This window comes from Barbus barbus, assembly GCF_936440315.1.
Source record: "Barbus barbus genome assembly, chromosome: 37".
Taxonomy (NCBI): Eukaryota; Metazoa; Chordata; class Actinopteri; order Cypriniformes; family Cyprinidae; genus Barbus; species Barbus barbus.
The window spans coordinates 21335166-21358086 of NC_136715.1; the positions used below are offsets into that span (position 1 = coordinate 21335166).

The window sequence follows — 22921 nt, forward strand, 5'->3', positions numbered from 1 at the left end:
GTGTGTCTTTGTTTTTATCCGCCTGTGCTGATGCATGTGTCACACAGCTTGTGTCTGCAGACACACAGCGGTCCCACCTTCATCATCATCATCATCATCGCCCTGCAAACCACTGATTCCCGCACAACCCAGCTAACACTGTTGAAGTGCAGTGGTCATTATCACTTATCGTCATAATAAATGCACATCACTCATGTACGAGATGCTAATTACAGCATAATAAAAATCAGGTTTGTGCAGAAGCGGTGTTTATACGCAGCTTCTTGTGTTTTTTTATTTCTGCACACTGTTTCAAAATTGGATATCTTGAATATTTAGTTAACTTATACCACTAATGCTGTTAGTAAGCTGGCATTAACAAGCATTAGCGTACGACTCTTAACATGATTACTGCTGCATCAATAATACTCGATTGTAGGCCTATAAAATACTTATTTAAATACTAGATTTGAAAATGATTTCCTGTTGGACCCCTAAGCTTTTCCTCTAATATTAGTAAATAAACATTGCATTTATAAATATATAAGAAGTCTTTAAATCAGGATTTTGTTTATCTCATTTTTATTTTTTGGCTTATTTATATTTTTGTGACAGTAATGACCATTGTATGTAACCAGAGGTTTTGTTTTTGTTTACGTATTGAGGTAACTATGAATTATGGCTACCATAGCACATTTTTGTAAAAACGACACTGCTAAGTGTCTAGGCATAATAATTCTGTTGGTTAATAGTAATGAAAAGTATTACTGTACTGTAGGATTACTCTAACAAGCTTACTGTTAATTCATGACAAAGGCAACAATAATCCTTTAGTTAATGATTATGTTAATAATTAATCATTTGAGAATTTGTTTGTGTTGGTTTACCCGTGATAAGCATAGTTTCAACCTAAATATCAGTTACTATAATAATAGTTACTATTATGAACTATTTATAGATTATATTTGATTTTAGCTAACAGTATTGGCTAAGATTACCACAACTGTATCTGTAAAATAATGATATAAATGTTAATTGTAAAAGACTGTGACAATGCTGTAGAAAATGTTAATTGGTTAATGCTAAATTCCCTTACTGTATACAGTGAAAAACTAATAGATCTAACCTTACAGTAAGATACCGTTAAATATACAGTTTGTTGAAGTGAAAAAGAACCAGTCATCTCATAATTTACGATGTAAAAGTGGATCTCTGATATTCCCAGAATTCCCTGTGACAGCTCAAATTGAACTGTATTTTATTTAAATAATTGTGGTTATAGTTTGTGTTTTCAGTTATGTGTATTAGGTTTTAATGGTAATGTTAATTCATGTAAAATGCATTGTTTTAGTGTTGTGTGTTACCATGTTGGTGTTTAGTATTTGTTTATATGAAACTGCACCTTCTATATTATTGTAGAAAAGCTACTTGTGATGAACTTTGATTGTGATGTGGCTTTCTCTCGACCACCTGTGTTAATATAGAGGTTTTTAGTATAAAGAGTACAAAAGCAGGCCTTCGGCAGATAATTCAGCTGAAAAGGTTACAGAAAAGATATACCAATTTAAAATGTAATAATTTTATTTTGTAAATTACAGTAAATGTGTTTAAATTTTTACTGTATTTTTCTGAATTATTTTGGCAACCACAGCTGATTTTTTTTTTTTTATATATATATATAGTGTAGTTATGATGGTGTTTCGTTGTTTGTAAGAACAGCCCTTCAGCACATGAATGTCTAGTTGCCACAAATACTGTACCTCTGTATTAGAGTACTAGTATCACTGCTGACAACAGTAATAATAATTTATGAAATATATTTAATGATCATTCTTAAAAATAAGCTTCCATTTGAATGAATATTAACTATTTGAATTATTATATCCTTTTTCTATGTGAAGGGCTTTTACAATGGGCTCAAAGCGACGGAGAGCCACTTCTCCATCCAGCAGTGTGAGCGGAGGAGATTTTGAGGACAGCCAGACCACACCCATACCTTCAACCAGTCGGAAGAGGAGAAGAACCACAAACATCCCCACTGTTGACCCCGTGAGTTCGATTGAGTTCATGTATTTAATGTATCTGACATTAATAAGTGCATATTAACACATTTGTCCTCATGTTTTATACAGAAATGTAAGTTATATAATGGCTCTCCTGTTCCTGCTCTCACAGATTAAATGACTTCACAGTCTGCTTTAGGAAAATTGCAGATGATATTTGTTATAGTGTGTCATTCAGTAAGTTTTTCCTTACAGATTGCTGTGTGTCACGAGTTGTACAACACTATCAGAGACTATAAGGATGATCAGGGCAGGATGCTGTGTGAACTCTTCATCAGAGCACCAAAGAGAAGGTCAGTCACACATTAGAGATTTCTGGTCCTTAACCAGCTTACAGTCAACTAAAACTTAAACCAAAACTCTAGCTTTAACGTCATAATGGATAACACAGATAAGGCTTCCCTACAGGAACCAGCCGGATTACTATGATGTGGTGTCTCAGCCCATTGACATGATGAAAATCCAGCAGAAGCTGAAGATGGAGGAGTATGATGATGTTGAGCAGCTCACAGCTGATTTTCAACTTTTATTCAACAATGCCAAGACGTACTACAAAGTGTGTATATATCTTATATTTAAAATATAATCTGTTTTAATTATTGCACCAATGAAGTATCATTGAGATATTGGGTAACACTTTAGTATAGGGACCAATTCTTGCTATTAAGTAGTTGCTTATTAGCATGCCAATTATTAACATATTGGCTGTTTATTAGTACTTATAAAGCACATTCTGCATGACCATATTCTACATCCATTATCCTACCCAATACCTAAACTTAACAACCGTCATAGAAAGCTTAAGCTAGTTAAAGCGCACGACGAAGAAGAATTGTTCAGTCCACAATCCAAAAATTGTTCAATCCAAAAGCAAATCCACATTAATAACCGGCAACTCCAAGAACTGAACGGGCAGACTTTATACAAAAGGAACTAATGACTAAATTAACTAGACACAGGTGAACTAACTCAGGTAATCAAGGGGAAAACAGGTCAAGGTACTGAAACAAGGAGGGAGAACAGGGAAACACAACAGCAAGTCCAAATAGTGTGACAACAACTACCTTACTAACTATTAATAAGCAGCAAATTAAGAGTTTATTTAGGCAAAAGTTGTAATTAATGGATTGTTAATGGTGAGAATTGGACCTTAAAATAAAGTGTGACCAGATATTGATGTTTCTTGCATTAAAAAAAGCGGAAACTTTTTTTTCCTGTGCAGCCAGAAACTCCGGAGTACAGAGCTGCTTGTAAACTGTGGGACCTGTATATTCGCACCAAAAATGAGTTTGTGCAGCGAGGGGACTATGATGAAGACGATGACGATGATGACTCACAGGAAAACCCTGGAGGTGCCACAGAAGAGGAGGTCAGAAACCCCAGATCTTGTCTGTCATTCTCCATCCGCCTTTCTCAGTATTTTTCCTACACCTCATGACAGGCATGCTTTGGAACTGTACTAATGTGTTTTTTTTTAGATATGTCCAGACAAATCATTTTGGTTTGCTTTGTTTTTACAGTCTATCTCGAGCCTTAAGGAAGTTCTTGGGCAGCTTCTGGATGCTGTGTTGACGTGCACAGAACATGGGCGTCTCATTAGTGAACTTTTCCAGAGACTTCCCTCTAAAGTGGTGGTTCTCTCAATTTCATTTCAGCACATACACAAACATATCATATTGTTATTATTATAATTCATTTAAACATTCTTTTTCAGCAATATCCAGATTATTATGCAATTATTAAAGAACCGATAGATCTGAAGACCATTGCACAACGAATTCAGGTATCTTGTTATTATGATCATGTTTTATTACAGCATATACAATATTGCCATTTATTATCAATTTACACTGAAGCTTGTTTCTTTTTGTCTGTAGATGGGCTACTATAAAAGTGTAAACCATATGGCTAAAGACATTGACTTGTTAGTCAAAAATGCCAAAACCTACAATGAACCCGGATCACAAGTATTTAAAGTAATGTGTCTCTGACATTCTATTTATTTTTACATACAATTTATATAAATATTTATATCTTAGACTTATATTTATATTCATATTTATGAATTTTCAGGATGCAAACACCATCAAAAAGATTTTTTCACAGAGAAAACTGGAGCTTGAACATTCTGAACCTATTAAAAGCAGCATCAGGATCAGGTAAATTATGTTATGGATTTCATGTTACCATAACACATTAATTTTTTTAGCTAGATATATTAGCTTAAGTCAATTTACAATATAATATAATATTTAGTATCCATAATTATTATTGAATTATATCAAATATGTTTTCAGCATCAGGATAAGTTATGTATAACATAACATATAACGTTTTACTACAATTTGTTAGTTATATATATATATATATATATATATATATATATACGTATATATAATGTAATATAGTATAGTACCGGGCTGTCTAAACTCGGTCCTGGAGGGCCAGTGCCCTGCAGAGTTTAGCTCCAACTTGCCTCAACACACCTGCATGGAAGTTTCTAGTATGCCTAGTAAGAGCTTGATTAGCTGCTTCAGGTGTGTTTAATTAGGGTTTTACAACCCGAATTCCGGAAATGTTGGGACATTTTTTAAATTTGAATGAAATAAAAACTAAAAGACTTTCAAATCACATGAGCCAATATTTTATTCACAATAGAACATAGAGAACATAACAAATGTTTAAACGGAGAAATTTTCCACTTTTTTCCACTAAATGAGTTCATTTCAAATTTGATGCCTGCTATGGGTCTCCAAAAAGTTGGCACGGGGGCAACAAAGGGCTGAAAAAGCAATACATTTTGAAAAGATTCAGCTGGGAGAACATCTAGCAACTAATTAAGTTAATTGACATCAGGTCTGTAACATGATTAGCTATAAAAGGGATGTCTTAGAGAGGCAGAGTCTCTCAGAACTAAAGATGGGCAGAGGCTCTCCAATCTGTGAGAGAGTGCATAAAAAGATTGTGGAATACTTTAAAAACAATGTTCCTCAACGTTAAATTGCAAAGGCTTTGCAAATCTCATCATCTACAGTGCATAACATCATCAAAAGATTCACAGAAACTGGAGAAATCTCTGTGCTTAAGGGACAAGGCCGAAGACCTTTGTTGGATGCCCGTGGTCTTCGGACCTCAGACGACACTGCATCACTCATCGGCATGATTCTGTCATTGACATCACTAAATGGGCCCAGGAATACTTCCAGAAACCACTGTCGGTAAACACAATCCGCCGTGCCATCTGCAGATGCCAACTAAAGCTCTATCATGCAAAAAGGAAGCCATATATGATCATGGCCCAGAAGTGTCGTCGTGTCCTGAGGGCCAAGGCTCATTTAAAATGGACTGTTTCAAAGTGGAAAAGTGTTCTATGGTCAGACGAGTCCAAATTTGACATTCTTGTTGGAAATCATGGATGCTGTGTCCTCCGGGCTAAAGAGGAGGGAGACCTTCCAGCGTGTCATCAGCGTTCAGTTCAAAAGCCAGCATCTCTGATGGTATGGGGGTACATAAGTGCATACGGTATGGGCAGCTTGCATGTTTTGGAAGGCACTATGAATACTGAAAGGTATATAAAGGTTTTAGAGCAACATATGCTCCCCTCCAGATGACGTCTATTTCAGGGAAGGCCTTGTGCATTTCAGCAAGACAATGCAAAACCACATACTGCAGCTATTACAACAGCATGGCTTCGTAGTAGAAGAATTCGGGTGCTGAACTGGCTTGCCTGCAGTCCAGATCTTTCAACTATAGAGAACATTTGGCCCATCATTAAACGAAAAATTAGTCAAAGATGGCCACAAACTCTTCAGCAGCTGGAAACCTATATCAGGCAAGAATGGGATCAAATTCCAACACCAAAACTCCAGAAACTCATAACCTCGATTCCCAGACGTCTTCAAACTGTTTTGAAAAGAAGAAGAGATCCTACACCATGGTAAACATGCCCCGTCCCAACTATTTTGAGACCTATAGCAGGCTCATTTTGAGCATAAAATTGTACAATTTCTCAGTTTAAACATTTGTTATGTTATCTATGTTCTATTGTGAATAAAATATTGGCTCATCTGATTTGAAATTCTTTTAGTTTTCATTTTATTCAAATTTAAAAAACATCCAAACATTTCCGGAATTCAGGTTGTATAACAGATATTAAACAATAAGCTTTAATAATAATAATTTAATGAAAAAACTTACAGCACTACAATGCAAAAATGCAAAATGAAAAGAAAAAATTAGATTGTATTTACATAAGATTGTAACTTTTAGTCCAAAAGGATGATGAAGACGAATTCCAAACAATAAAGTTTTACAATAAGCTGCATTGTGTTACCATCTGATCTCATGCCTGTCTATTGTTACATTTCACTTCAGTAAAAATACTATAAAAAGTACCAAAAAGCAGCATTGTGTTACCAGCTTTTTTAGGCATGTAACATTATGATACCATGGTATTCTTTGAAGTATTTTTCAGTGTCATACTATATATAACAGTGTCACGGTTTTACCAAATGATATCACTGTCTTGGTGTGTCACCACCATGTTGGCTTTAACATTTTACTTTTTATCAACAAACAAACATGTATATTCTGACATATAGTGTTGTATTTGCACTGGCGTTTGTGAACAGGAACAGAAGGTTTGGACAGGGAGACCGGCTCACCTCCATCACTACTGCTCTACAGTATGGCTCAGAGAGTGAAGAAGACGCCATACTAACTGGTACGTCACACATGATGCTATCTGTATAGAGCAACGCTGTTGAAGAGATGTAACATCAAAATATTATTGGCTTATATACTAATTAGATGAGTGTTTCTATGTTCTTAAGGCTCTGTTCATTATGATGAGGGTGAGTCAGAGGCCGAGAGCATCCACTCCAGCATGGACATGAGCAACCCCATCTTCCAGATGTACGAGGCAGTGCGGGGCTGTAGGAGCAACCAGGGACAGCTTTTAGCCGAACCCTTCTTTCAGCTTCCCTCCAGGAAAGACTACCCCAACTACTTCCAGCAAATCAGCCACCCAATCTCCCTCCAGCAGATAAGGTACAGTAGGACAACATCACTGCAAGTTCTTTGATTTTCGAACATACTATGAAGTATTTTATCTTTCCTCAGGAGTAAGATGAAGAACAGTGAGTATGAAAGTGTGGAACAGATAGACACAGACCTCAACCTGATGTTTGAGAACGCAAAGCGCTACAACGTTCCCAGCTCTCAAATCTACAAACGTGTGATGAAGTTACAGCATATATTGCAGGTAATATAAGCCCATTCCAAACAAAAACAGGCTATAAATTACTGTGTCTCAGTTGGCAGTGCAGTTAGAATTAATCAGTTGACGTTTCTCAAAGATCAAAAGAGAGTTCAAGAATATTGTTTGACATAACTGATTGATAATGATACTTGTGTGCATATGCAACCCAAAAAAAGTATTTGGACAATTAAAGGGTTAGTTCTAATGATCTAATGCAGTAAAATTCAAACACTTTTATGAGTGATTTAAAGGAATAGTTCACCCAAAAATGAAAATTCTGTAATTAATTACTCGTCCTCATGTTGTCCCAAACCCGTAAGACCTTCGTTCATCTTCGGAAAACACAAATTAAGATATTTTTGATGGAATCAAGAGCTCTCTGACCCTCCATAGACAGCAAGGCTATTACCACGATCAACGCACAGAAACGTAGCAAAGACATCGGTAAAATAGTGCACGTGACATCAGGAGTTCAACCGTAATTTTACGAAGTTATGAGAATACCTTCGTATGAGATACATTTATACCGTGAAAATATATATAAAAAATGAAAGATAGAAAAACATTTTATTATTTCCATATAAATGTTCATTTATAACAATAATATTTGTATTTTATCTTACATTATCATAAATATGAATAAAAATCTCACTCTCCATCTTATTTCTACCAACCCCTAAAAGTACTGTTAGATAAATAAACCTGTAAAGAAACTTTATATAGTTCATCCCATTAACTATGAACAAGTTCCATCAATATTTAACTTCCAAAAAGTATCCAAATGCTTTATGCCTTCAGTCTATATTTGTGCATATGTGTGGATATATTCAGATGAAGAGGAAAGAACTGACAAGGAGATATGATGAAGATGGAGATAGCATGCTGTCATCTACTCTTTCTGATGGGGGCAGCACCAAGCGCAAAAGGTACATTTACTGCATTAGTGAAACTACTGGTTTGGAGCTTATTATAGTCTTAAACATTCACGCTCTGCAAAGGTGACAGTTGCCCTAACCTAATGTATCACCCCTGGCAGCCATAAGAAGAACACAAAGAAGAACCGCATGAAGGCTCTGTACGCTGCTGTGGCAGAGACTCGGGAGATGGGCACAGGCCGGAGACTCTGTGACCTGTTTATGGTCAAGCCCTCAAAAAAAGACTACCCAGACTACTACAAGATTATTCTGGAACCAATGGACCTGAGGACCATCGACCACAACATCCGCTCTGACAGATACCCCAGCGAAGATGCCATGATGGAGAACATGAAGCTGATGTTTCGTAATGCACGTCACTACAATGAAGAAGGTTCACAAGTGAGTTGGAGGTTTAGTACTAAGCTTGGAAAGACCGTGTCGAGTAAATGAGTTTTTGAATAATTTTGTTGTCCTAGGTTTTATAAATACTAACTGCTCTGTTGTGTCATAAATAGCTTGTTGGTTTAACTCTAGGTTTACAATGACGCCAACATTCTGGAGAAGATATTAAGAGAAAAACGAAGGGAACTCGGACCTCCGCCGGATGACGAGGACATCGTTTCACCCAAGTTGAAAATTAGTATGTTTTGAAAGCAGTATATTTGCATACCTTATTTTGAAGGTTGGTTTGAATTAGGGTTGAATAGGGTTGTGCGATATGGCCAAAAAAAAAAAAAAAATCACGATAAAGTTTTTCATATCAGGTGATACCGATAATTATCACGATAAATTTAAAATTTTTATTAACTCATTTTTATATGGTGAAATTTAATTATTCTGACTGCTCGAGTTTTATTCAAATTAACCACTGGTCTTCCATAGTAGCATACATTTAGATTATGATAACCACAGTTAAAACCACACATACAGCACCTCAATGAAAAACAGTAGTCTAAATACTTTTGGTATGAATGCAAAAAACACAAAATATACTGTAATTATATTCTCTTACTCTTTTAATACATTTAATTAATATCTTTTGGTGCGTATGTTGAACATTTATCGAACTCTCGTTGTTGTTTTATCAAGGAAAATATAGCATGATAATTATTGTTATCTTTTTATCGCCCAGCGCTACTAAGGTTGAACGATCAAATCAAAACAACAAAAAAAATCGCAAAATGGCTTAGTGCGATTATCAAATAAAAAGGTTGCAATTTAGTTAAATAAATAAATGGGTTTTGTGTTTCAGAGTGAAGCGTAGCACTGTGTTGTTTTGCACACGAGCAGCTTATGATTTGGTGTTTTCAGTGTGTCGGAGTGACTTTTGCTGCATGTGCTCAGTTGGGCACAGAACATGCACCAGTTAAACTCCTATTTTTGGGGGGATTTTGGAATGATGTCTCAGAAGTTGTGAGTTTCAGTCTACATAACCCCAATCATCTCAGGAAGCTGTGACTGACCGTGTGCCACTTTCATTCCAGGAAAGAGTGGCATCTCTCCTAAAAAGTCCAAGTACCTGACTCCTCTGCAGCAGAAACTCAATGAACTCTATGAAGCGGTGAAGAACTACACAGACAAGCGTGGACGGCGTCTCAGCACAATCTTCCTCCGGCTTCCATCCCGCGCTGAGCTTCCAGACTACTATGTGGCCATCAAGAAACCCATAGACATGGAGAAGGTGAAGAGCCACATGCTGGCCAACAAGTACCAGGATGTTGATGCTCTGGTGGAAGACTTAGTGTTGATGTTCAACAATGCTTGCACCTACAACGAACCTGAATCGTTGATCTACAAAGATGCTTTGGTGCTTCACAAAGTGCTTTTGGAGACCAGGAGAGACTTGGAGGGAGGCGACGACGCTCATGTCCCAGATGTTACTCGGCTCATCCAGGAGCTCATTCGCAATCTTTTCGTCTCAGTTCTTGGTCACCAGGATGACGAGGGACGTTGCTATAGTGACTCACTGGCGGAGATTCCAGCTGTTGATCCCAACAATCCCGATAAGACTCCACTGAACTTTGAAATCATCAGAGCTAACGTGGATAAGGGTCGTTATAGGAGACTAGATGTGTTCCAGGACCATATGTTTGAAGTTTTGGAGAAAGCCAGGCGTCTGCACAGGTGAGGTTTTTAATTCACTCATTTTGTCTAGGATTTGCGTACCTGGAGAGGTAAAGTGTTGGTTTTTCACAATACTAAATGTTTTAAATCGTGTTGTAGAACGGATTCTGAGATCTTTGAGGACTCTGTGGAGCTCCAGCTGTTCTTCATCCGGATCAGAGATGAATTATGTAAGAACGGAGAGATTCTACTATCGCCGGCCCTCAGCTACACCACTAAACACCTGCACAGCGACGTGGAGAAAGAGAAGAAAGAGAAGCTGCCTAAAGAATATGAAGAAGATAAACTCAAGAGAGAGGAGGAGAAGAAAGGTTCTGTTCCAGTAGTATTCAATCCAATTTTTTAATCGGTTTTATTTATTAAGAACAAACAAACAAGCTAAAACATAAAAAATACAACTTATACATAAAATCACTTGAACATACCTCTTCTGTGATAAACGTTTTTAATTTCTGATTTTAACATTGATTTGAATGAGCAGTGCAGTAGTTCAGTTAAAGATTTAGTGATATATGTAACGGACTATATATATTAATTTGCCTAATCTGCACATGCAACATAAAAAAGACGCATCGTACATGCAATTACTTGAACTGTGATAAACGTTTTTAATTTCTGATTTCAAAATTCATAATTTTCTGATCAATTAAATATTTAGTGATATATATACAGTGTATATATATATATATATATTATAAATATCCATCTGCCTAATCTGCACATGCATTCATCTGCATGTGGTACGACCAACAAAGTCATGTGGTGCAACCACTGTACAGAAACAAGCAGAAAAAATAAACCCTCAAAACTGTGTCAAGGTAAATAAGAGGGGTATATTCCTTGATAAATATTTAATGAATTTTAACTTTGACCTTGTACTTTTACCTTTACATTTCTTTTTAATTAATACTAATAATGATATGTACACCTCACAAGTATTAAGAAAAATATGTAATTAATTTATACTTGTAAAAATATGTAATTAATTTGATTAAAGTTAAACTTGGCACAGTTAAAAATAAAATTATCAATAAGAATACAACAAATACATGACTAACAACTTATTACATATGTTTTACCTTAGATTTTAAGGTCAGACTTTAAGAGGCATGCTAGTAAGCAACTAGTTAATAGTGAGAATTGGTCTCTATACTAAAGTGTTACAGATTTAAAAAAATTAATAATTTTTCTTAATTTGGCCACAGTTATTTGCCATTGGCCCATTTACAGGAGTGACAAACATATTGTAACCACAAACCATATTCCAATAGGATAAACTTTTGGCATATATGTTTCTTCATATACAGCCTATATCAACTGTCACAGTTTTGGGAATGTCTTCTTTATTTTATAGACACTGGGAATTCTCCTCTGTGTTTAAAACAGTTGTCAGTCTCTAAACTAAACTTTGAGTGTGGAAGTTGCCGATAATTGTAATGTTTTGTAGTTCAGATGGTTTATTAATCCTTTCACACTGATTTCCAGAGGCTGAGAAGAGTGAGGACACAGCAGGTGGTGGATGGCATGGAGCTCTACAACGTAACTACAGCCAGGACTGCAGCTTCAAGGACAACATGTACCACGTGGGAGACTATGTTTATGTAGAGCCCACAGAACCAAACCTGCAGCCACACATCGTCTGCATAGAGCGCCTGTGGCAGGATGATGCAGGTATTGTTTCATAAAACCTTATATATGGCATATAGGTTGCTCTTAACACTGTTGATTAAGAATATACAGTACCATTCAAAATTTTGGGGTCAGTAAGTAAAAAAAAAAAAAAAAAAGAAAAACTTTTTTGAAATGCTGCTCGTTTGAACTTTCTATTCATCGAAGAATATTAGAGCATATTAGAATGATTTCTGAAGGATTGTGTGACACTGAAGACTGGAGTAATGATGCTGAATATGTTATGATCCCAAATTTTTGAACATTAGTGTAGCTGTTAAACTATGTGTATGTATTTTTTCACGAAGGAGAGAACTGGCTTTATGGCTGCTGGTTCTATAGACCCAACGAAACATTTCATCTCGCTACACGCAAATTTCTTGAGAAAGAAGTTTTCAAAAGTGACTATTACAACAAAATTCCTGTCAGTAAAATACTGGGCAAATGTGTCGTCATGTTTGTGAAGGTAATATCATCCAGCAATGATTCCAAAACATTCTCCTTATTATACAATTGTAAAAACATTATATCTAAATGTTTTTTGATATAATGAAAAAAAATCTTTATTGCAGGAGTATTTCAAGATTCAGCCTGACAGCTTCAGACCTGAAGATGTTTTTGTTTGTGAGTCTCGTTATTCTGCGAAAACCAAGTCCTTCAAAAAGATCAAGATGTGGACGATGCCCCTGAGCTCCGTGAAGTTCGTCCCTCGTGAAGTGCCGTTGCCTGTGGTTCGTGTGGCCTCCATGTTTGCACCCAAACAGGACAGCGAGAAGCCTCCTGAGGTGGCAGAGGATGGCAAAGCTGTGCCATTGATTATTGATAAGGTAAGACATATTCTGGCATATACTGAATATATATACATATGCTGTCTGACCATCAATCTGTGTCTTCAGGAGAGAGAGGATGTTACCATGGAGGTCAGTAATGGAGAGCCAGGCTGCCAGTACTATGAGCAGCTTTGCTATAACGACATGTGGCTAAAAGTGGGAGACTGTGTCTACATCCGCTCTCATGGGCTCGTACGAAATCGTGTGGGCAGGTAGGGTACCAATGATGAGATCAAAGAGTCGCTGTGTTGTTCATATTGTGGATCGTTGAAAAGTACAGAAGGGCACTATAAAGGTAGTTAAAGGGTTAAAAATTCTGTCATTCCGAACCTAAACCACTTCATCTTCGAAGCACGAACGAATGAGATTAGAAATTTCCACTCAAAGTCCATTCCACTAAAACATGGATTAAAGTTGCATTAAACAGCTCAGTTGATATGTATTACTTTTACAATCTCTTCATGCACTTTTTGAAGCATCAAAGTCTTGTTGGAATGGACTTTCAATCTCTCAGATTTCATTAAAAATATTTTTCATTTGTGTTTCTATTCATTAAAGTTTTAAATAAATTTTAAAGAGAATGTGGACAAAGAAAGACAAGTGTGTTTGGTTAATCAGTTGAAAGTAGGACCTCTGAGTTATATTTGTTTGGTTTATGATGGTCAAAGTAAGTAGGGGGTGAAGTAGTGGAATAGTTAGGTGTTTTGGAAGGTATTTTGTGCAGAAGAGTTTTAATGTTTGTTTTAAATTCCTTGTTTTTTTTTTAATTCCTTGTTTTTATTGCTGTGATTATTATTTTTAATGACTATTTCACTTCCTTTCATGCACTTTGAATTACCACTGTGTATGAAATGTGCTATATAAATAAACTTTCGAAGCTTAATGAAAGTCTTATGGGTTTGGAACGACATATAACGGTAATTAATTAGCTGGGTTTACATCCACCTCCACAACCACAACACGACTGCGTTCCCAAACAGGAATCCTGAGATAACATGACTATGTTTATTGCATTTCATCTGAGCGCTCTGAGGCACGCGTAATTTATTATAGGATATGAAAAAGACCAACAGTGGCTTCTCCTACTTCGGCAAATTACCTTTTTATTAGTGATATTGGTGCCAGTTTATCAGGAACCCTAGTGAAAAATAAATATACTAAAATGTATTTGAAATACAATTTTTTTTATGCTAAGATGTACTTTCATGTTCTAGAAATACATTTACATATTTATGTACTTAATAAAAATACCCTGAAATTGTACTTTTGGTTAATAAACTGGTATACTTAAAGTCTGCTAAGTTAGAAGAACTAATTTTGTGCTTAATACACTTTAATTGTGCGGAAGTAGTGCTGAAGTTCAACTACAGATACAACCCGAATTCCGGAAATGTTGGGATGTTTTTTAAATTTGAATAAAATGAAAACTAAAAGACTTTCATGATCACATGAGCCAATATTTTATTCACACTAGAACATAGAGAACATAACAAATGTTTAAACGGAGAAATTTTACTCTTTTATCCACAAAATGAGCTCATTTCAAATTTGATGCCTGCTACGGGTCTCAAAAAAGTTGCACAGGGGCAACAAAGGGCTTAAAAAGCAAGACATTTTTAAAAGATTCATCTAGGAGAACATCTAGCAACTAATTAAGTTAATTGACATCAGGTCTCTAACATAAAAGGGATGTCTTATAGAGGCAGAGTCTCTCAGAAGTAAAGATGGGCAGAGGCTCTCCAATCTGTGAAAGAGTGCGTAAAAAGATTGTGGAATAATTTAAAAACAAAATTCCTCAACGTCAAATTGCAAAGGCTTTGCAAATCTCATCATCTACAGTGCATAACATCATCAAAAGTTTCAGAGAAACTGGAAAAATCTCTGTCTGTAAGGGACAAGGCCGAAGACCTTTGTTGGATGCCCGTGGTCTTTGGGCCCTCAGACGACACTGTATCACTCATCGGCATAATTCTCTCATTGACATTACTAAATGGGCCCAGTAATACTTCCAGAAACCTAAAGCTCTATCATGCAAAAAGGATACCTTAACGTGGCCCAGAAGTGTCATCGTGTCCTGTGGGCAAAGGCTCATTTAAAATGGACTGTTTCAAAGTGGAAAAGTGTTCTATGGTCAGACGAGTCCAAATTTGACATTCTTGTTGGAAATCATGGATACCGTGCCCTCCGGGCTAAAGAGGAAATGGACCTTCCAGCATGTTATCAGCGTTCAGTTCAAAAGCCAGCATCTCTGATGGTATGGGGGTGCATAAGTGCATACGGTATGGGCAGCTTGCATGTTTTGGAAGGCACTATGAATGCTGAAAGGTATATAAAGGTTTTAGAGCAACATATGCTCCCCTCCAGATGATGTGTATTTCAGCAGGACAATCCAAATCCACATACTGCAGCTATTACAACAGCATGGCTTCGTAGTAGAAGAGTCCGGGTGCTGAATTGGCCTGCCTGCAGTCCAGATCTTTCATCTATAGAGAACATTTGGCCCATCGTTAAATGAAAAATACGTCAAAGATGACCACGAACTCTTCAGCAGCTGGAAACCTATATCAGGCAAGAATGGGATCAAATTCCAACAACAAAACTCCAGAAACTCATAACCTTGATGCCCAGACATCTTCAAACTGTTTTGAAAAAAAGAGGAGATGCTACACCATGGTAAACATGCCCTCGTCCCAACTATTTTGAGACCTGTAGCAGGCATCAAATTTGAAATGAGCTCATTTAGTGCATAAAAGTTTAAAATTTCTCAGTTTAAACTTCTGTTATGTTCTGTATGTTCTATTGTGCATAAAATATTGGCTCATGTGATTTGAAAGTCTTTTAGTTTTCATTTTATTCAAATTTAAAAAACGTCCCAACATTTCCAGAATTCGGGTTGTTTACTGAAGTATATTTGATTGTGCTAAAGTGGAACTATTGCAAGTGTTCTTCAGGTACACTTTAAATATCTTGCATTTAAAGACAGATATTATTCAAAGATTATACAATCCTCATCAATGGTGACATTAAAACATATTTTAGGCTTAATATTAAGAAATATGCATTGTGCACAAGTAGTACTCCAAATAAAGTAATTATAACTTTTATGTCAGTAAGTCTCGAGCAATATGTCAGTAAATATGTAAATAATTGTTTGATGCCACTGATGTAACCAAACTTGATGTGACAGTGTCTCCTTATATGTGAATGGGTTTGTGTTGTAATAGGATAGAGAAGATGTGGGTGCGAGATGGAGCTGCCTACTTTTTTGGCCCCATCTTCATCCATCCCGAGGAAACTGAGCATGAACCTACTAAGATGTTCTACAAGAAGGAAGTTTTTCTCAGCAACCTGGAAGAAACCTGCCCTATGACCTGTATTGGAGGTAACAGTATTTTTAGATGGCCTCAAAGTTAAGATCCATCATTACAACTGTATTATTGAGTGGTTGCAAGGACATTGACTGAAGAACAGACAGAATACCACTGAGTTATTTTACATTGAAAGGACAATAAGTGAAATAAATAGTGATAGTGATTTGTTAGTTTTCCTGATTAAATCTTATCACCATGTCTTCTCCTACATCTGGACTGTATTTTTTTTTTCCTCAGGGAAGTGTACAGTGTCTTCTTTCAAAGATTTCCTGTCATGCCGGCCAACCGAAATGTCGGAGGAGAATGTGTTGCTGTGTGAGAGCCGCTACATCGAGAGCGAGAAGCAAATGAAGAAGTTTAAAGGGCTGAAGCGTTTCTCTGTGTCTGCCAAAGTAGTTGAGGATGAAATCTATTACTTTCGGTCAGTTGCTTCTTTCTTGTTAACTACTGAAGTAATCCAAATTAAAAAAAAAAAACACTATGTACTTTAGAGTATAGCGATGAGAGCTCATGATCTCAACAGACATGAGAACAGAAAACTCGTTCCTGTCCCAAACTTGGACACTGGACTCATGCTTTTTGTTTTCTCTGTCAGAAAGCTCATAGTGCCTCAGAAGGAGCCATCTCCACTGCTGGATAAGAAGATCGAGGAGTTGGAGGCCAAGTTTGCAGATATGACGGATGAAGAGCTGGAGGATTTGGGTGAAGATGATGGAGACGGGTCTGATGCTCACTGCATGCGGCAGCTTCAGACTCAGCTGACCAGCGACATGGACATGCTGCATTATGCACCCCCGCAGGTCTGTATTATGCTGTTATTGAAAGAAAAGCACTGTTTGTTCTTGTTGCTTTAGACTCAGAAGGGTCGAATGGTGTTTTGTAACTAGCTGTGTTGTCTGATAATTAGTATTCTCCAAGAGCAAGACTATTCATTATCTGCATAAAGTCATATCCATTTTGCAACTTATTCTTGTCAAAAACTGCCAACTTGGGACACGTAAACTGTCCGGTCACAGTTTAAATTTAAGATATTTTGTGGTGGGTACATTTTTAGAATGGCATTGTAGTGCCACAGTAAAACATGAAAAAAATCAAAGATTTAAGAAGAGTAAAGTAATGTTTTGGGAATTGTCTGCGCTTACAGTTGTAATATTATAAGATTAAATTAGTAATGGCCCCTTAAGTGTTTTTCACATTGTGTTCACAAAATATTTTCACATTAATCTTGAAATGTTGCAACTTCATTCTTGAAAAGCTGACTAAATTTGCACAAGGCTATTTTTCAAATTATTCTCAAAATATTATAGTGATAGTTCTGATAGTAAAGTGATAAAAATGAAAGTCTGTCATTTACTCACTCATAAAGTGGGGTCACATTTACTGTTGGCCAATTAAATTTTCACAGGCGGAGATACACTATTGATAAGGGACCTTTTTTGCCACAATTTTGCCAAAATTTTACTAATCACTAATGTGACCATACCTTTTGTCATTCTAAACTTGAATGACTTACTTTCTTCTGCAGAACACAAAATACATTTTATTGAAGAATGTTGGTAGCTTCCAATTTATGGACAAACAAGACTTTATTTTTGTGTTGTGTTTTTGTGTACATGTTTGGAATGTCCTCCAAACAAAATCCTCATTGGTGGGTGAACTATTCATTGAAGTCTTCATTTTTTTAAATGTTACTACTTTATTTTTAAAATTTCAGGTCTTTTTTATCATGTTTTTAATGTGGCACTAAAACAGCATTGTTAATCTAAAATTAATTATTGCTCAAGAACAGCCCAGCTTGCAACAAAGTAGTAGCTCAAATCCAGTGACTTGTTCTTCCGTGGAAACTTGTTATGTAAAGCTGCCTAAAATTTGGATAATGGATGGATGGGCGGATAAATCAAAAGTACCATTAGCAGGCTTTATGCATATTGTCAGAGGCTGAGACTAAATGATCAGTATCTAATGTTGTCCACAGTCCACAACAAAGTCAATTAAGGGTCTGTCAAAGAAGGAGGGGGCGAAGAGGAAGATCAACATGAGTGGCTACATCCTCTTCAGCAGTGAAATGAGAGCTGTCATCAAGGCTCAGCACCCTGACTTCTCCTTTGGAGAACTCAGTCGACTGGTGGGCACAGAGTGGAGGAACCTTGAGGCCACTAAGAAAGCTGAGTACGAAGGTGAAGTGTTGAATTTTGCTATTCATCATGAAAGAAGGCACACCGATGCATGGGATACAATGTCTCCAGGTTTTCCATGAAACGTCAAATTGTTTTTATCTTCTGTCATTGATTTAGAGCGGGCAGCAAAGGTAGCGGAGCAGCAGGAGCGAGAAAGAGCAGCGCATCAGAACTCCCCAAGAGCAGGTACCCCAGTAGGGGCGCTCATGGGGGTAGTACCTCCCCCGACCCCCATGGGGATGCTTAGCCACAGCATGACGCCTATGGCAGGTAACCCCTCTCAGATGTGGTGGACACCCCTTTCTGGTGCCACACAGAGCTGCAATAAGAAGCCTAACTGCTAACACACTCATCCCCAGTGCACTTTCCATCTTCAACCAATCCATTCCTTCTGCAAAGCTGACATGTTTTGGTGTCTATAATCCCAAATTTTCTGAATGTGATCTGAATGCGATTATGAATGCATGGCCTTTGTCATCCATCAAAGAAATATTGCATGAACTGCAACAACCATGAAACTTTACTTCCCCTTTTGCATTGGAATGATGCTCAGCCATGGATTCTATGAAGTTTCCTCAGAATTCCTACGTGTTTCCACTGACTTGAAAGCAGAAAAGTGATGGAAGTAATTATACAAAAATAAATAAATATATATATATATATATATATATTTACATATACATATATATTACCTTTCCTATTATCTAACACTTACTCAAAATTACTTGTTGATAATTTATTATTAATTGCTACTAATTTAATAACAATTAAATGTAATCTTTCACAAATCTCAAAATGAGTAGCATTTAAAACTATTGATTTGACTTTATCTTTAGTTAAATACAAATAAAGAGGTATATCATTTTAATATCAGCCATTTATCACATACAACATGAAAAAAAGAAAGAAAAAACTGGATCAGAATATGCTAAGATTTCAATACTGGTTCATCTCTAAAATAATTTCAGTTGGATGGTACAGTTTTGGTACTGTTAACTATTAAAAAATAGTTTTGTTAATTGAAATAAAGCTGAAATAAATAAATAAAAAGGAAAAAGATTTATGAAATGATGTTTTGACAACTAACTAAAAATAAATTTAAATTAAAGAACTAAAATGACTAAAACTGATATAAAGTTAAATATAAATAATTTTAATAGTGTTCCTGTGGCTCAGTGGTAAAGCATTGCGTTAGCAGCGCAAAAGGTTCAATTCCCAGGGAACATCCATACTGATAAAAAAAAAGATTATAGCCTGAATCGCTTTGGATAAAAGCGTCTGCTAAATGCATAAATGTAATATTAAAATAACACTGGACAAAACTGGAGTAGAACAAAGTGTACATAAAATGGTGAGGTTCCTGCTGTCATTGCAGGTACCAGCAGCCATTGCAGAGATGGTTTTTCAGACCACTTTTTCACTTTTTAAACCACTTTTTCACTTTCCTTCAGTGGAAATGCGTTGGTAGGGGCCAGAGTAATCACAGCTCTGGTGCCCTCTTAGTGGAAAAGGTGTGTATGTGTGTGTGTGTGTGTGTGTGTGTGTGTGTATATGTGTATGTGTGTGTGTACTGGGTTTGGCATTTCATTGTGAATGATTAATTAGCTGACGTTCTCTAATTGTAGTTTTCTTATTACATGTAGTGCATGAATTCTTTCTCATAACTGCATGATATACTGATGCATGCATATGTTGTGTCGCCACCTTCCTCTTCCTCCAAAGGCATGATGGGTAGTTACAGGCCACCCATGCAGCCCTTTCAGGGGTCTGTCAATGGCATGATTAACCTGGCCGGCATGCCTCCGCATCCCATGAGGCTGCCTGCCTTACCCCTCTACTCCCCGTGGGGTATGCCTAGCATGCCATATCCGGGTAAGGACCACTTCACAGCCACACCCCCCCACTTGCAGTTGCTTCCTGTCTGCCTCTCCAATCCTAATAAGAGGGGCTACCTGTACCATAGGCTCAGGGGCTCAACTGAGCAAAGTGTCTGCCCTGGCCATGACTAAACCAACTGAAGAGACTCCCAAGGTTCTGTAGAAGAATAGTTCATGCAAGAATGACAATTCTGTCATCATTTACTCAGCCTTACCAAGTTCTTCTTCTTTTTTTCATTCATAGAACACAAAATTAGATGTTTTGGTAACACTTTACAATAAGGTTTTATTTGTTAACATTCGTTAAAGGGATAGTTCACCCAAATGAAAATGATGTCATCATTTAGTCACCCTCAGGTTGTTTCTTTCTTCTGTTGAACACAAAAGAAGATTATTCTGAAGAATATAGGTAACCAAACAGAGTTGGCACTGACTTCAACAGTTTGGAAAAAAGGGGGGTAGTCAATGGGGGCCATCAGCTGTTTGGTTACTCATATTCTTCAAAATATCTTAATTTGTGTTGAGCAGAACAAAAAAATTCATACAGATTTGGGAAAATTTTTGGGCGAGTAAAAGATTTTTGGGTGAGCTATCCCTTTAAGTACATTAGATAACTTAAAAATGAACAATACTTCTACAGTATTTATTAATACTAGTTATTGTTCATTTTAGCATTTCCTAATACATTTTTAAGATCAACAGTTGGATCTGTTAGCATAAACATGATCTAACATTAAAAGAGGTTAATAAATTCTGCATAGTTCATAACATATTTACTTATGCTAACAAATTAGACCTTATTAAAAATATGAAATGTTGCCAATATTTTGAAGAATATTCAAGCTCTTTTCCATATCACGAAAGCAATGGTGACTTTGGGCATCTAAGCTTTAAAAAGGACTAAGGTCTGTAGTAGACAAAAACCAGTATGTGAAAAGACTAGTATGTCTGAATTCATAGTATTCATAAAACAGTAGGCGAAAATTACCCAGATGACTTACTACACATGCACATGCGATGCATAAAGTACTAACCGTAATAAATTCTGCATAAATTCACGAACCGTGAATGGCAGGAATAGGACGCTATTGATGCACTATTGGTCACATGACAACAACAACATTGCGAATATATTACGTCTAGATTGCACTCAAACTACATAGTATAGAAGTATAGAATATAGGCCTACATTTTTAATGGTAAGTTTTTTAACCAAATGTAGTGTCTACTGAGACAGTATGCAGTTTTGTGCATTTAACTTGTGTGATGCATTTCAAGTCTTCTACAACCGTACGGTACTGTGAGGAACTGGTTTTCTTTCAACAATTTGGTCATTTAAATAATTGTTTAATGAAAATTGGTGTTTGCCTGAATAGTGCCATTAATGTTAAACCTGACACAAATCATGTAGTGAATAACAATTTCAATTGCAGTCTTTTCAAAACACAGTTATCATTTAAGAAAGCTCACAATATCACACAGAAGTCACATGGACTACTTTTAGAGTACACTTTTGGAGCTTGACAGCCCCTCGTCACTATAAGATTTAGTTATATGGAAAAGAGCAGCATTTCTCAATTTCTCTTTTTGCTGGATTTAGGATAAAGATTTCACTTCAGATGTCTACATGTCTGTGGATTTCACCATAAGCTATTATCAGATGCTAATGATTTCAGCAAAGATCATAAAGAGCTTAGAGTTTCAGTTTCTTATTCGCGGTGTATGCTGATTCATCTTTCATAGGTATGAATGGAATGGCCCCAGGTTCTACTGGAAGCACTTATGGGACTCAGGTAATGCTCATTTTGAAAGTTTTCTCATGTATCCCTTACATTATAATGTAAAATGTTTAATTTTAGGAGATAGGTCTGGTGGCTGTAGCTGCTGGGGCACAAAAGGAAATGAAAAACAAACTGCTTTTAATTTCTGTGTTTCTTAAAACTCTGGTGTTAATATTGTGTCATATTGAGGTTCTTTGTGTTTTTCTAGATGGGTGTGATGAACTCAGGCCAGCAGGCCCCTCCACCCTACCCGGGGCAGGGCCAGGTTGGGCAGCCCGCTCTGCAGCAGCCCTCCACCCCTATATTTGTGGCTCCTCCACCCAAACCCCAGCGACTGCTCCATTCAGAGGCTTACCTGAGATACATAGAGGGACTCAGTGCTGAGTCCACTACTGTCAGCAAATGGGACCAAACGCTGTCTGGTGAGTAAGATGGCAGATTTACGTTTTGTTAGTGGTCAGCTTGCATGTTTTGTTTTTTTCCATGACCAATACAGATACTTCGAGATCAGGGCAGCCAGGTGACTCTTACAAATTCTGTTGAGAAATGTCAAGGTCACATGTCACCCCAAAATAAAAAAAATAAAACAATAATAATTACATTTTGCATAAAGTAAATTGAAAATATGAGTGAGAGTTTCTGTATGTATGTCTACACTTACCACAACCCTTAACCTACCCTTACAGTAATGCAAATACAGTAATTATGTGTATATTCGCGGTGGGATACAGCTACCGGAAACCAACAATAAATCATTTTTTCTACCTATTAGATTGTGTTTTATTAACGTCTACACCTACCCCAATCCTAGACCTACCCCTTACAGTAATGCAGATGCATTAAATATTGTTGTTCAGCGTGAGAAAAAGAACAA

General features: G+C 36.7%; 1 protein-coding gene across 4 annotated transcripts in view; it reads left to right on the forward strand.

The window, feature by feature from the left end:
* Nucleotides 1-22921, forward strand: part of LOC306856537 (protein polybromo-1-like) — a 28559-nt gene that overhangs the window by 236 nt on the left and 5402 nt on the right. The window contains exons 2-30 of one of the 4 annotated variants that reach the window (XM_079395883.1): nucleotides 48-230; nucleotides 1881-2028; nucleotides 2238-2335; nucleotides 2451-2598; nucleotides 3265-3411; nucleotides 3563-3673; nucleotides 3757-3825; nucleotides 3920-4018; nucleotides 4116-4201; nucleotides 6674-6765; nucleotides 6875-7091; nucleotides 7164-7305; nucleotides 8134-8228; nucleotides 8339-8618; nucleotides 8754-8859; nucleotides 9704-10343; nucleotides 10443-10654; nucleotides 11829-12014; nucleotides 12320-12477; nucleotides 12584-12838; nucleotides 12908-13053; nucleotides 16066-16223; nucleotides 16450-16633; nucleotides 16808-17012; nucleotides 18188-18389; nucleotides 18507-18659; nucleotides 20112-20261; nucleotides 22010-22059; nucleotides 22256-22469. In XM_079395883.1, the coding sequence (XP_079252009.1) occupies nucleotides 181-230; nucleotides 1881-2028; nucleotides 2238-2335; nucleotides 2451-2598; nucleotides 3265-3411; nucleotides 3563-3673; nucleotides 3757-3825; nucleotides 3920-4018; nucleotides 4116-4201; nucleotides 6674-6765; nucleotides 6875-7091; nucleotides 7164-7305; nucleotides 8134-8228; nucleotides 8339-8618; nucleotides 8754-8859; nucleotides 9704-10343; nucleotides 10443-10654; nucleotides 11829-12014; nucleotides 12320-12477; nucleotides 12584-12838; nucleotides 12908-13053; nucleotides 16066-16223; nucleotides 16450-16633; nucleotides 16808-17012; nucleotides 18188-18389; nucleotides 18507-18659; nucleotides 20112-20261; nucleotides 22010-22059; nucleotides 22256-22469 (4801 nt within the window). In that variant the 5' untranslated portion in view covers nucleotides 48-180. The remainder of the gene's footprint in view (nucleotides 1-47; nucleotides 231-1880; nucleotides 2029-2237; nucleotides 2336-2450; nucleotides 2599-3264; nucleotides 3412-3562; nucleotides 3674-3756; nucleotides 3826-3919; nucleotides 4019-4115; nucleotides 4202-6673; nucleotides 6766-6874; nucleotides 7092-7163; nucleotides 7306-8133; nucleotides 8229-8338; nucleotides 8619-8753; nucleotides 8860-9703; nucleotides 10344-10442; nucleotides 10655-11828; nucleotides 12015-12319; nucleotides 12478-12583; nucleotides 12839-12907; nucleotides 13054-16065; nucleotides 16224-16449; nucleotides 16634-16807; nucleotides 17013-18187; nucleotides 18390-18506; nucleotides 18660-20111; nucleotides 20262-22009; nucleotides 22060-22255; nucleotides 22470-22921) is intronic. The other 3 variants (XM_079395882.1, XM_079395884.1, XM_079395885.1) reach the window with 3 other exon arrangements.